The sequence below is a fragment of the Mytilus galloprovincialis genome, chromosome 11 (assembly GCF_965363235.1).
Source record: "Mytilus galloprovincialis chromosome 11, xbMytGall1.hap1.1, whole genome shotgun sequence".
NCBI lineage: Eukaryota > Metazoa > Mollusca > Bivalvia > Mytilida > Mytilidae > Mytilus > Mytilus galloprovincialis.
Genome location: NC_134848.1, coordinates 57,720,610 through 57,736,031, shown reverse-complemented (window position 1 = coordinate 57,736,031; position 15,422 = coordinate 57,720,610). Strand labels below are relative to the sequence as shown.

Genomic DNA, 15,422 nt, shown 5'->3' with positions numbered 1-15,422 from the left:
GAGAAGAAAATTGCAATTTTGTTTGTTTCTATTAACTTTTAAAAATTTTGTCACTATAGTAAACAATACAGTACACATTTATCGCCTTCTCTAACAAAGAGCTTCGATTCTTTTGTTCTATTTCAACCTGGTTTCCGACTGCGTGATTCGTCAAAATCAGTCGATTGTTATATCGTCAATTGAGGTAAATGAACGCAGAATATTCTTTTGTCGTTCATGTTGAACCAAAACCTACCAAATACCACAAAGGCCTGCAAACACAGCTTAAATAAATAAATAAATAAAAAAAATAATCTTTATTTCAAGAGGATAATCCCATAAGTTAAAACTAATCTTCCTGAGAGTCCTCAAAATAATGATAACATATTCATGAGTACATACAGTATTATAATGATATACAATTGTATAAAGATAATAATGAAAAAGCATATTAATTTGCACAATTTATGAAAAATTTGTAACATTTTGTTTTAAAAGATACAAGTGTATTACTCATCTTTATTTCATTTTGTAAACTGTTCCATCTTTGAGAACCAAAATATGTAAATGCTTTCTCCAAAAAGCTTATATTATGTAATTCCAGAATGAGTGTGAATAACTGGTGAAACAAAAAGAAATCTTTATTATTTATATGACCGAATATGTCATATTCAAAATAACATTGAAATGTCATGAAAATAATTTTTATAGAAAAATATTTGTTGTAAAATTGGAATGTATTATTAGAGGTTCCTTGTTCCTGTAAAAGGGAGGTTTTTTTAACGCCGTATACTGATCCGGTAGTTACTTACTTGATGTCAATTTTCAACTATTTCATGCATATTAAGGATGATACCGAATTAAAGTTTAATTAATATTGTAGGTTGTTAAAATTAAGGCTTTGGTTTCTTATTTTGCCAACAAGATTTGTGACTAACGTTAAAATTTTCAGTGTGTCGTGCATAGTAAGGACGAATTCAAATTTACAATTAATACAACTGGTAAGTTTTCATTTATTTTGGACTGTTATTTCTTTTTTTTAAAGTATTTTCTTTGACTAACATTAAGATTTTCACTGCGTCAATTTACCTTGTAAAAATACAATTGTATGTATTTCATAGTACTTTCTGTGACTACTCTGAATAAATTTGTAATAATTTTACAAGGTTCCGATTTTGAATTAATTCTTGGTACTCAGTTACTCTCTTCAGAAACCAACAACCTCTACTACATTAATGTATTTGGATAGCGGTTTTATTATTTTTGTCTTTGGATCAACAAACACCCGATGTTTCAATCGAGTCCCTTATGACTGCGTAGACATTATTTACGTCACAGAGGACATATTCACGTTAGTCGAAGACGTTTGATATGACTTTTGGCGAATTAACAATTTTCAAGTTCGTTGCATTTCCGTCAAAAACTTTGGTTTCAGTGAACACCATTCGTGCGTTTAGGGAAACTTATGTAAAAAATTCATGATAAAAAAAAGGGCAGGACCAAATAGAGTGAAAAATAAAAGGCAGGACAGAGATTACAACTAACAAAACATGCAGGACAACATTTTTCATTTTAGCCCCACTCCTAAAAATAAAATGGTACATGTAGCTCCCTAGTTGTCTATTTGACACTATTTCCGATTCAATTCTCTATTCTATTATAACAAATTCTAGTTTATTTATGTTTTTATTTGTTTGTCTTGCCTCCAATCAAATGTTTATTCTACCGCAATGTTTCTGACGTTCATCAACCTCATATTTATTTTTTTAATTTTATTTCAATTATTTAAAAAGATCTTCATATGCAGGCGGCGGTTGGTCCGTCGGTATTGTCGACACCGATTTAAACCTAGGCAATGGAGGGCGTGTTTGTTGAGAATGATTTGATATTCTAAAAACAGACGTATGTGGCAGAGGACTGTCTAATGTGGCTTCCCTACTGTAAGGATCATTTTGACCAACATCAATATTGGCCGAGGACGGAGGCGGAGGCATATAGTAATTATGTGAAAGCCAAATGTTCTGATTAGTTTCACTGTCATTGTGATGTTCTATATGGTTAATTGGAATACTCAGATCACTCATTGTATCATCACTAACTTCTTCACTTGTATAATCTCCCTCCGTTGATGAAGAATCAGTGATTTTATCACGATGACTATTTATTGGTGATGAAATCGTAGAAACCTGATTCTTCTTTGGTGTATTGTGTTTATTTTCCTCATTCGAAGATTTAACACTTTGTATTAAATTAAATGATGAGGTCTGCGCAGGTTGTTGCGTTTGTTGCTGTAATGCAGTCGGTCCTGGGGTCGATCTTGCAGGCCGTGTAGTATGTTGCTGTTGTGTTACTTTAGAATTCTTTATAGGATGTCCATTCCTTAATTCATCATGTTTTTCATCTCTTTGGGCGCATCCCCATAATAATGTGATAAAAAATAGAATGAGAATTACAATTAAAACCACAGTATGCGTCTTTAGATGCTCGAAACACGGTTTTGTGCTGTCTTCTTCAAGGGCTGTACCATTACACGCATTAAACACCCTCGTTTTGACGGCAAAATTACCATAAAACGCTGCCGCTGGACCGCAAGCAATCACACCAACCCATAGCAAAAGAACACTTAGTCCCACCTAAAATCAAAGAAAGAGATATGAACAAAAAACGAGAATCTTTGATGATGTAAATCATTTTTTTCAAAATTACCTGTATGGCAATTATAATTATTCTACATTTGACTATTAATGTCACTGGTCGGCACACCTATATTCGCGTAGAGATTTAGATAATATATAACGGCTATTATATTGAATACAGAAGACGGTGGGACTTGAATAAAATTTACACGGAAAACCGGGAAAAGTCTCGACAAAAAACCCAAATTTTTTTGAAAAGTTGTTGTTTTTCTCAGTTCCGGGTAAAGTCATACAACTCTAAGCACTTGAGTAGACATCTTGTGATCATATTAAGCAAAGGCGGCCAAATAATCTGTCACATTTGTACATGGCTGTAAACAAACTTTGATTTACTTAATATTCATTCTCTTACTTGGTTGCCATACATTGTTTTTGAACATAGACTGTATGCAGATTTATGTTATTCTTTTTTGTTACCTTGGGAATTGTATCATAATTTTTTTTTCTGTTACCAATACCTTTTTTATTGATACATACTCTTCTTTTGATTAAAAAATACCCCGAATGTGACTTAAATTCTCTATTCTAGTTGATCCCTACCATACGTGATTGTGTCTGTCAGTCCAAAGTCAAGAACCTTGTTAGTGCACTTTTTGACATTGCTTATAGTGTTTTATTAATGATAGATTATTGAAACGCCTTGTTTTATATGTTCAAACCATTTTTAGAATCATGATTTAAAAAAAAAAATCCTGTACCAAGGAATATGGCAGTTGTTATCCCATTCGTTTCATATGTTTGATCATGAGCATTTGACATTTACGGACTTTCCGTTTCGTATTTTCCTCTGAGTTTAGTATTTTGTTATTTTACTTTTTGTAGACAATCGTCTATTGTTTGAAACCGTACTTGTATCTCTAAAATCAGTGGCGGATCCAGGGGGGTTCCGGGGGTGCGCACCCCCCCTTTATTTTTGCCGATCAATGCATTTGTATCGGGACATATGTTTTGCACCCCCCCCCTTTGCCCTGGGTGCCCTGGGTTAGCACCCCCCCTTTCGAAAATTCCTGCATCCGCCCCTGAAAATATAGTTTTAAATGTTGAAAGTGTCGTTTGGTTGCAATTTAGATGACTTTCTACCAACATTTCCATTTTGTTTATATTTTCAATTGGCCATTACAGATACTGAATCGCTTCTACAAGTTATGAACTATTTAAAGGAAGTTACACTTTTGTATTTTCTAGCTTGATCATACTTCTGAAAAGGAGGGGCGAAAGATACCAGAAGGACATTCAAACTCATAGATTGAAAATAAACGTTTTATCCCGCCTCAAATATTTGCACCTGTCCTAGGTCAGTAATCGAATGTACAGTAGGTGTCGTCTGTTTATAAAGTTCACACGTGTTTCTCGTTTTTATTTACATGTAGATTATACCGTTGGTTTTCCCGTTTGAATGGTTTAACACTAGTATTTTTGGGCTTTTATAGCTTGCAGTTCGATGGGAGCCAAGGCTCCGTTTTGAATGCCGGACCTTGACCTATAATGGTTTACTTTCATAAATTGTTATTTGGATGGAGAGTTGTATCATTGGTTCTCATATCACATCTTTCTATATCTATTGAAAACTCCATGGCTAAAATTGAAAAAGACAAACATACAAATAATAGTACACAGGACACAACATAGAAAACTAAAAACTAAGCAAAACGAACCCCACTAAAAACTAGGGGTGATCTTAGGTGTTCCGGAAGGGTAAGCAGATCTTGCTCCACATGTGACACTCGTCGGGTTGCCGATGTTATTACAAACCCGGTAAATAGTCTTATGAAAATATACATTTACTACATACACAGTCTCCGACTTCTTTACGTCTGTTTTTCTTTTCGTGATCAGCTATACAGCAAATAACTAGCACATGGAGTAAACACTGTAGATGAAAATGACACAAATAATTTGTTAAAAATGTTTATTAAAGCATAAATTGACACATATCTTGCTTATTAATAATTTTGTTGTGACCAATGAAATAAAATCTTAAAGACGCATGCGTGTGTTTATGTACATGTACTAGAAACTAATTCACACCGTAAGGGAATATGTATGCAGTCTTAAAAGTGCATAATTATGCTTTTCTACATTACTTTCTCCATTTAATTTCCATTCTAATATGACGTGCTTCTTTCGCTTTGTCAACAACACTGTGATAAAATTCTCGATATATCTATACTTAGCGCAGACTCAGAGATATACATATTAATGGCTGTTACAATATACTTCCCACGTAAATCTACATGTATTGGAACTTATTCGCAGACCCTTTGCCGATTTTATTGTTTTAAAAAGTGCAATTAAAAAAAGACAAAACAACTTTTATTCTTATTCGGATGCATAATAAAAAGAAGTAATGCACAAAATCTCGGAGAAATCAACAAAATAAAAATTAAATTAAATTCCGCGAAAGTCTATTAATGTTTTTGGCGCATTTAAGTCATTTCAAACCATGACGTCATACAAATGAAACCGCTAAAGTTGAAAGTTTTCTGTTACGTGAACCATCGAAATTCGTATGATATTGACGTATTAAAACTGATTTTTGAGGTAGGTTTTGTTTTGTTTTTTATTCTATTGCATTATTCGCAATTTACTGATTTCAGCAAGTCAACATGGCGGCTCCTTAGTTACGAAATGTCAACTTTGGATTTGACGGAAGCTTACGAGAAAGGCATTTAAATTAAAAATGCGAAATGTTGGGTTTGAGAATTAAAAGAATTGAACAGATGTTTTCTAGCGGTTATTCACGAAAGCTACAGATTTGTTTAGATGTTTGACTGAGCTTTATCTAACAGGGAGTAAAAAAGAACAGCCACACACACAGCATACCCACCCTCGCTTCAGTTTTTTAATGACCGTATTTGTCCTATTAGAATCGAAATAATTCATGGAAGCCATAGATTGTTGGAAATTTACACATGGCCTGGGCCGTGATATTCGTCAATCCAGGCCATGTGTAAATTTCCAACAATCTATGGCTTCCATGAATTATTTCTTAATTTAATTTCAAATTTTGAAGAAAATGATAAATGTTTTTAAAGATTGTCCATGTTACTCTTCATTTACAATATCGTTACTATATATAGATTATTTTCTACAGCTATCAACTGTACATGTATGTGAAATAATTTAAAATGTCTTGTAAAATTTGAAAATTTTTATATTGTAGGAAATTCGTAATCGGAAAAAAAAATCTGTATTGAAAAGCAAATAAATCTGAGAATGTTGGACTTCTGACTATATAAATCTTTTTCCTGAAGAAATACTGGGAAAATACAAAACTTTTTGAATACTTACAACACCAGCAATGATAAAAGCTCCAATGTATATTCTATTCCAGGGACTTTGAAAGATGTCTTCGTCAAATTCCTGTTTGTCATAATTTCCTATCTCTTTAGCTGTTAGATATCCAAAGGTTAGACAAACACACATGAATCCAAGAAAAACTATACCGCTCAAATACATTTTATTTATTTGTTTCTGTCTTTCCGTTTCTAAAATAAAATATACTTCGTTGATGAGGATAATTCAAATAGTATTAAAAGAAAAAGCGCGCAGATTCTTAAACAAAATAAAATTTAGAATGTAAATGGGGAATGTTGTCAAAGAGACAACAACCCGACCATAGAGCACACAACAGTAGATCACCAATAGGTCTTTAATGTAGCGAGAAACTCCCGCACCCGGAGGTGTCCTTCAGCTAGCCCCTAAACAAATAAGTATATAAGTTCAGTGATAATGGACGGCATACGAAACTCCGAATTATACACAAGAAACTAAAATAAAAATCATACAAGACTAACAAAGGCCAGAGAGGCTTCTGACTTGGGACAGGCGCAAAATTGCGGCGTGTTTTTTTTGAGATCTTAACTCTCTCCCTATACCTCTAGCCAATGTAGAAAAAAGAAAATCAAAAACTTGCAAATGCCAGAATCAAGAGAATCAATGAACATTAGAAAAAAGAACATATTCAACATATTGAACACAAATTAGTTCGTATTCATAGCAATAACTTAAAAACTAAACATTTTTAAATAATTTTGGTACAAACAAAAATATTACATAAATTAGGCCGTTAGTTTTCTCGTTTGAATTGTTTTACATTGTCATTTCGATGCCTTTTATAGCTTTATGCGGTATAGTCTTTGCTCATTGTTGAAGTACGGTGACCTATTGTTGTTAATTTCTGTGTGGTCTGCTGTGGACAGTTGTCTCATTGGCAATCATACCACATCTTTTTATATTAAATATATTGAACACAAATAAGTTCGTACTCAATAAAAAACAAATATGTATTTTTTTTTTTTACAATTTTGGTACAAAATAAATTCTATAGGACTTGTTAAGCCTTACCTATGGCCATGTTGTTAATTGATCTTCCAAGTCTTTTCTTTTATTTTTTTAGTGTCCTTAAATAAAAATACAATAATATTAATGCAGTGCAAAGTATATATATATATATATTGTGTATAGTTGATAAAACGCGCATGTTTCACAAATCGAGGCGGCATAAAAACAAAGACAATTCAGAAACGAGGTCTAAAATTACAGGATGCATAAATTTGTTGATTGTTAGTTGCTTAACGTCCAGTGGCAAATATGCATGCATATTCAGGAGAAGAACAAATCAACTTAAACTACAATAGGTAGGTCCGGTAATAGAGTTCATCTGGATTATAGGTCGGGAAAATTTGGACTGCCACGGGAAAATGAGAATATATTGGAAAAGGACATAAGTTTAGCCTTATTAAAGGCCACTTACGAACCTAAGAGAGTTGTTGCAAGTTCCAGACGTGCAGGGAGCGCAAAACTCACGGATGACCCACGTTGGCAAGACCTGTCGTGACCATATTTCTATTCCATACTGTTGAGGACGGGATACCTGGAGAAACAAACTTAACAAACACATGGTATCTTGCAAAGCAAGTTCTAAGAACCTACTATCAAGTATGTCTCGTAAAGCAAACACACGCACAGATTAACATAAATTTTAACACTTCAAATCAGCCAACAATGAAATCACGTAAAGATTATTTGGATTCATTGTTATATACCTCATTTTGATCCTGTATCAGGGAATGAGGTTCAAGGAAATAACCCCAGAACGAAGATCATCAGTTGTATGTGATTTTTTTTGTGAATAGTTGTTTCTCAATGATCATATTTTCGACCATGTTGTTGCCATCTTTCATTAACAGGTTTCACATGTACGTCATATTTTTAGCTGTGTTTATTTTCATGTCATATTTCATGCCCTAGTCCTTTACATGTATGACAGACCTGTCATTAAATAGTACACAGCCATCGAACAAGTAACATTGACAAAAGTAACTTTTGTTGATACTTAATAAAAAAACCTATTCATTTGGAGAATTGACTTGTGCATCACAACTTTTAGCGACTTTTACCGGATTATATCTTATTGAAAATTTAAACACACTGTCACACGATTGTTAATTCCCTTTTTTCTAAAACATTGACAAATTTCCTGGTAGTTATAAAATATTAACTGAATTCTAAATGTTCACTAACTTATATGATTAGAATTCGAGATGAAAGTCCATATAAAACATCAAGCTATTTCATCACGGATTATTCTATTTAAACATGTCGTTACCTAGATTGATTGATTGATGTATTACATGATGCTTATTGTCACATTCATCACTGTTGACCTGGTTTCGGCTGCCGTTTTTTTTTTTTGGTTGAGGAAGCCGGAGAGCCTAAAGAGAACCATCGACCTTCGGTAGGAATACTAGTCGATTACGATTGGACGCACTGTCACGTACAGAACTCGAACTCTTAACCCTTGGTATAATGTTCACAGGCTAGTATATAGTAATTAAACTTATTATACCGCTCGGTCAACGAAACCACAGTTTGTTAATGTAAACACTCTTTCTTAAAGAAAGAATAGCAAAATTGTTTGAAATGATTTTTTTTGAGTGTGCACTTTTTACATTTATTTTGGAAGTTGTAAGCTACGGCATTTTGCATTTGCGCCGATTTTTCTTTCATTTGCGCCGATTTTTTACAGGTAAATTCAGGTAAATGTTATTTTTCATTTATCCTTATTGACCACTTCCGTTAGCCAGTTGTACAAATGATATGAATTGTCAAGCATAACATGTGTATGACTCAGGGGCGGATGCAGGAATTTTCGAAAGGGGGGGTGCTAACCCAGGGCAAAGGGGGGGTGCAGGGGGGGTGCAAAACATATGTCCCGATACAAATGCATTGATCGGCAAAAATAAAGGGGGGGTGCGCACCCCCGGAACCCCCCCCCTGGATCCGCCACTGGTATGACTGTTGTCCTCTGCTCACCACGGGGAGGTGGAAGAAGGATCTCGAGCAGGATAAGTCAATTTAAACGCACTATGTTCACATACTTTAAAAGCAATCAAAGAAGTAAAAAACCTAAGATAAAAGCACTTTGTTTATACTAAAATGACGAATTAAAAATCTTTTTACAACATTAAAATCTATAGAAACGAAATACACTAAAATCATAAATCTGTTCTTGCCGAGTATTTCTTGTGATTTCATCTCTTCTATATTTGCCGTAATTGTCAATTACAACAAAGTCCATCTTTTCTATCTCAGGCTTATGTACTGATGCGGGCATTTCTAGAGTTCGCATTTTAACATACGTAACGGCCTTGATTTTCTTATCTTAAACATAAGTGAACTACGTTTATAACTAAATTTTACCAATATACTTTCAAGGTACAAGGTTTACAAGTTTTTAATCACCTGTGTTAAGCTGTAATTGCAATTAGGAGCAAATATAAAATCGGCGCAAATGAAAAAATGAAATCGGCGCAAATGAAAGAATGACAATTTTAAAAATCGGCGCAAATGTCATACGCCCGTAAGCTAGACTATTATTCAACTAATCATTTTTTAATCAGTTTGGTAACTGGTTATTCAGAACCGGATGTTCTTTGCCCCAAATAAAAAAAAAAAAACATTTTGAGGAGGTTAATCAACCGTATTGTCAATGTAAATCATTTTTAGAACTCGATTTTGTTTCCTCAAATTAATATAACTACCGGGTTCAACGATACATTGAGTTGTTATGTTGTACATGAAAATGTACACTAGATGTATTATATGTCGTACTGTTATACAACTGTTTCAGGTTAGGGTGAAGGTTGGCCCCTACTAGAGAATTTTAAGTTTTTGACGTACTTAAACGTAACAAACCTTAACATTTAAAAAAAATGTTCATTGTTATCTCCCGTTGACCATTTAAAACTTCTGAATTAAACAAAAATCGTATATTTGACGTACGTTATAGGTTACAAGAGTGCAATTATTCGTAATGCATTTTCCATAGGGTACCACTGGTGTTCCGTATTTTTTTTCTCGAAGACTTCACAAACTAGAGAAAAACGGGTAGCAGTTCCTGTTTCTAGAAATGCCAGTGTTGCATTACAACCAAAAAAATATATAGGGTCATGCGGTTTTCAATATATCAAGTTACAAAACAAATGTTTCATATTTTCGTACACAAAAAGTTTCTGTTCAACTGATTTATGAAAATGGTGTGCCGCGTTCAAAGAGTATACTGGAAAATGAGTTTTTGAACATATATATTCTAAAAAGGATAAAGTTGATCAAAGGTGAAGGACCTTGTACAAGTTCGGTAATTTAGGTAAATATATACTTTTTTGTACATGTAGGTTTAGTATAATGTTTTAATAATATTTAGGTATATTAAAATACCCGGATTATCTGATTATCAGATCGTTCTGAGGGTTATTTTATTTGATTGCCTTTAGCATGCATATGGGTAAGGGCTTTACTACTTTTTTTGTCTTATGGATAACTCAGCTTTTCTTTTTTTTTTAATGAATGATATGTGTCGGGTGTGCCATAATGTATTAAAACAAGCAGTTTGAAAACTTGGCCAGCTGAAGGACTCCTCCGGGTGGTGGGGTTTCTCGTTGCAATGAAGACCCATTGGTGGCCTTCGGCTGTTGTCTGCTTTATTGTCGGGTTGTTGTCTCGGGAGAGATCCGTTTGCCTAAAAAATGCGGCCTTTTGCGCCACAACTTTTTTCTTTAATGCTACGTTTGCGCCACCTGTTTTTAAAATTACATGGTATCATTTGCGCCAAAAATAAAAGATACGATTGCGTCAATTAGAAGAAAAATGACTTCCCTCCTTTTTATATGGAACCGGCAATTGACATGGCAAATGTTTCCTTTTTTGAACGATACTTTCTTCTTACTGCTGCTGCAAAAAGACAAACATTGATGGATGAAATGCATAAAAACAGTTCATAATAATTTCTGTGGATTGCTTCTACTCCATTACTGGTACGTCTTGCAGTAGATAGAGTTTCAGTCCATACGGATGGTGGGAACAAAACACTATGAAGTTAATACATCTGGCTAGCACATAAGCAGCAAAAGCTTCTATTTTCTTCTATTTCTCTTTCTTGTATTAAATATTCAGCAAAGCAATAAGTTTTCTTCTCTCTCTGTTCATGGACCGTCTAATACATACTAAGTCATTTCTCTCCAGATGCTCATCTTCATGGTGAAATATCTCCGAAAATATTATACTTTTTAAGCAAAACATATGAATAATAATTAATCATTAATATTTATGATAGATATGTGTACAGGTAAATTGGCGAAAATGAGTTCCGAATATTGGCGCAATTGATACATTGTGAAAACAAAATTTGGCGCAAATGATAGCCCTGAAAAACAGTAAATGGCGCAAAAGGACTGCTGCCGTTGTCTCTTTGACACATTTCCCGGTTCCATTCTCAATTTTATTTATCGCTGTTTTACATTTACCAGGTTTCATGTTTAGAATTCCTTCCTGATTCAAGAGTGTCAACAGGAGTGTTACGAACGGACAGACAGACAGAGGGATCGAAGGTAGCATTGTGTTACTATTACCCTTCGAAGCATCGCTGGGGAAAGGTTATTACTCTTGGGAAAAAAGAATGCTGTCTCTGGGAGAGAAAAGGTCGGCGTTTCGACAAAAAAAAACAAGGCGACATATAAGTTATGAAAGGCCAACGAAGCATGACTTGATGCTAAGATTATTTGAACCTTTTACCACGATCAGCGTATCAGCGTATAAACTTAAGAAATTGACTAGGCTTGGTGTACAAGCTAAGCTGTCATTCAAGCTAATACATTACCATTGTTGCATTGCCTTAAATATTGTAACCAAGTTATGCATAAGTGACAATCAAAGCTGCATGAAGCAGCATATTTGATTTGTATAAAATGTCTGTTGTTTTAATTCGGGAAGCTATCCGACTAGTCTTATATTCATGATTATTTTATTAGTTGATAGTGGCTTAGAACTGTCTGTCAGTTAACTGCGAGTACTCTCAGGTCTGTTCCTAGTGCCTTTTTGTTGTTTGGATGTACAAGTACCCAACCACGTCGACTTATATTTTTGTCTATCTGATGAGTTTAGTCTTTTTTCAACTGATTTTTGTAGTTCGTTCATATGTTGTACTGTTATACCACTGTCCCAGGTTAGGGGAGGGTTGAGATCCTGCTAACATGTTTAACCCCGCCACATTATGTATGTAGTATGTATGTATAATGTGTGTGCCTGTCCCAAGTGAGGAGCCTTACTTCAGTGGTTGTCGTTTGTTTATGTGTTTCATATTTGTTTTTCGTTCATTTTTTTTTTAATATAAATTAGGCTGTTAGTTTTCTCGTTTGAATTGTTTTACATTGTCATTTCGGGGCCTTTTATTGCTGACTATGCGGTATGGGCTTTGTTCATTGTTGAAAGCTGTACGGTGACCTAAAGTTGTTAGTTTTGTGTTGTGGAGAGTTGTCTCATTGACAATCATACGACATCTTCGTTTATATATATCTGCTTCATGATAATCCAGACTGCAAGACTTGGATATATAGCAAAATCGTGGTTCTATGGTGGTAGATTAGTAACAAGGACGGATCCAGAAATTTCAAAAAGAGGGGTTCCAGAATAAAATAATAAAAAAAAAAAAAACAATTGTTGTCTCCTTTTCCGTAATATTCACGTAATCTTTCGAATTTTTCGAGAAGAAAATAGGATCCAATCACAGATCCCCACCTCTGGTACAGTCTTGAGTAAATTATTTGTAACTTTTTAGCTGTAAGTACATGGTAAGCTCGCATGGGCTGCAGGCAAACTACCGAGTATTACCAACGATATATTTGACTTTCTCCGGATCAACTGAAATTGATGCCCAGAATTCCAAAAAGTGATTACACTGACCTTTGACATTTTTAGGTGGTGTTTTAAGTTCATTTTCTTTTCTGAGTTATAATTTTTTGTTGTTTAACTTGTTTATTCTAAAATAAACTTGATGCACAAAAAGGTTTTCGTAGTGACGACGTACAAAACTTGCCACTTATTATTAATAATCAAACTGAAACGGCCAAATCGAACTGAAAAGTCATGTTAAATGACTGAGAAACAAAAAAAAAATAATTATTTTTTTCATTTTTTACAGTCAATTTTTTTCAGATCACAGTCCTTGCTGTAATGTCTATCAGTTGATAGTCTGCTTAAGTCTCACTCACCCATACGACTTGGTATAAACAAAAATGAAAAGGACTCGTCCTTGCTTAATTCACCGCAAGGACTGTAATTAGAAAAATGTACTGAAAAGGTTTTCTAATATTGACAATTTTATTTTTTAAGAACGAAATTAAAACAAATCTTGCATGGCTTTATACTGCAACCGTAGGAACATCTTGTTCTTCATAAAGATCTTTTATAAATCCAGCCCTTCTATTTGCAAGTCCAACACATACATTTTGTAACTCAACTATGCACGAAGTTTAACCTTTACACTTGTCAACCTATCGACCTATGCATTTATCGACTTTTCAACATGTCGACCTTAACATTTGTCAACATTGTAGACCTTTCTAGTGTCAACTGTCAACCTTTCTAATGTCAACCTGTCAACCTTTCTAATGTCAACCTATCGACCTGTTACTCTGTCAACTTATGAACTGTAACTATAAACCGATTTACTTCTTAAGATAAACTGATTTACTCCTCCGTTTTTCCGATGGAACTACTGTACCGTTTGTCTTACTTGACCTAACCTTATGAGGTGTAGTCAGATAGTTGAACTGCTTTCTGTCAGTTCGATAGAACGCCGACCATGTAGACCTATTTGCATCCTGATGTAGGGAGGTCGATAAATTCCCTCAGTCCCGAAAAGCCGGAAGACGGATAAAAAAGAATGGAAAATTTTGACTTTCAAAAACCATGAATACCAAAAACGTTTGTGGTAAATTATTTTTCTGTAAATGTGTTATTTTCTTACTTTTGTACACATTTTACTTTCGTTCAGCTAAATACATGTCCATCTTTTGATAAGGGAGAAACCCTTTTATTTTTAGGGCATGGGGTGCATGGATACATTTGTTGTATATATTTTTTTTTGAGAAATTGAGCCTTATCTTTGCTTGCCTAGTACATGATTTTTCTATGTTCCAAACAAATGTTTTGCAACCATTTTTTTATTTTGCCTTTTGATTTTGTAAATATTCTTCCAAAATGTGTGTTTCACCATAAATTCGAGAGACCTACCTGCTAATTTCAAATTTGATCTACGCCCCTCGCGAATAGATATGATTGTATAAAGAAGAACCTTTTGGCTTTTGTTTAACGTTAAACTTGTTAATTTGTCATTAAGTCATCGAACATTTAATTCTTCGGAGGAAAAAGGGGGGGGGGGAATTTTGATGCGGAAATTTTGTTTTGAAAATTATCTAATGGGCAGAGATGTCTTCATTTTAAAATCACAGCACGACCCCCTCCCTACCCCTCCCACCACCCTTTCCATATCGACCGGTCCGTCCCTGGTACATATACATATGTTATTTTAGAATTAAAACAATATTATTCGATTGCAATTTAACATGCTGAAACCGGCGAAGGGAGACAACCACAATTTATTTTTTTGTCTTATAAGTCTGTATAAGTGTAAGCCTAAGTTACTTGCGTTTACATTCGTAAGTTTCGTTTGAAACGTAAAATTCTCTACTATAACATTTAAACCGCTACATTTGTTTGCACCTGTCCTAAGTCAGGAACCTGTTGTCCAGTGGTTGTCGTTTGTTGATGTGGTTAATAGTTGTTTCTCAATTGTCGATTTTTATATATATGGTTTTCCTGTTTAAATTGTCTTAGTTAAGTCATATTTGGGGCTATTTATAGCCTACTGCTCGGTATGAGTCAATGCGCTGTGCTGAAGGCCGTATTTTGACCTATAATTGTATACTTTTTTACAAACTGTGACTTGGATAGAAAGTTGTCTCATTGGCATTCATACCACATCTTTTTTTATATAAATTTGTTACAATCCCGGCTACTTTTACAACTTACCTTTCATGGTTTATGTCCTAAATTACAAAAGTTGTTATCATTCTATTAGTCCACACTATTTAAATATACCAAATTATTGGTAAACACTAATTTGTTTATATATATTCCTATAGTTTATTCACCCGTAAACAAATATTTTATGCGCATTTAAATAACACTGATCAAATGAAAACCCCTATAAAATCGATATAGTGTATTTGACATAATATAATATATATAGTTTAAATTGTTATCTCTGTTTCAAGTAAGACGCATGGGCACTCATGTTATAATATTCATATAAAACAAAAAAGTATGTCAAATGCATTTATATAAGATTACAATTTCGGAGATTCAGTTCATGTGTATTTTGTAGTAAAAAGAATGAAAATTAAA

The 15,422-nt window shown here is 34.0% G+C and overlaps 1 protein-coding gene across 2 annotated transcripts; it reads right to left on the bottom strand.

Annotated features, from left to right (window-relative positions):
* Positions 1-281: 281 nt before the first annotated feature.
* Positions 282-15,203, bottom strand: LOC143052451 (uncharacterized). 2 transcript variants are annotated; one of them, XM_076225491.1, is made up of 5 exons: positions 15,048-15,203; positions 7,023-7,078; positions 5,967-6,163; positions 4,468-4,545; positions 282-2,612 (listed from the first exon to the last, which is right to left on the bottom strand). In XM_076225491.1, exons 2-5 carry the CDS (start codon positions 7,030-7,032, stop codon positions 1,761-1,763), a joined length of 1,137 nt encoding a protein of 378 aa, XP_076081606.1. In that variant the 5' UTR covers positions 7,033-7,078; positions 15,048-15,203; the 3' UTR covers positions 282-1,760. The 2 variants fall into 2 exon arrangements, with proteins under 2 accessions (XP_076081606.1, XP_076081607.1); XM_076225492.1 differs by lacking the exon at positions 15,048-15,203 and adding an exon at positions 13,760-13,859.
* Positions 15,204-15,422: the final 219 nt, after the last annotated feature.

Bases quoted from the DNA above. Each gene is read 5' to 3' on its own strand.
- LOC143052451 (XM_076225491.1), bottom strand. The intron at 4,546-5,966 runs GTAAGTATTCAA...TTTCATCTACAG, and splicing joins CTTTTATCATTGCTGGTGTT to TGTTTACTCCATGTGCTAGT. The intron at 2,613-4,467 runs GTATGTAGTAAA...CTTTGATTTTAG, and splicing joins GTAAAGAAGTCGGAGACTGT to GTGGGACTAAGTGTTCTTTT.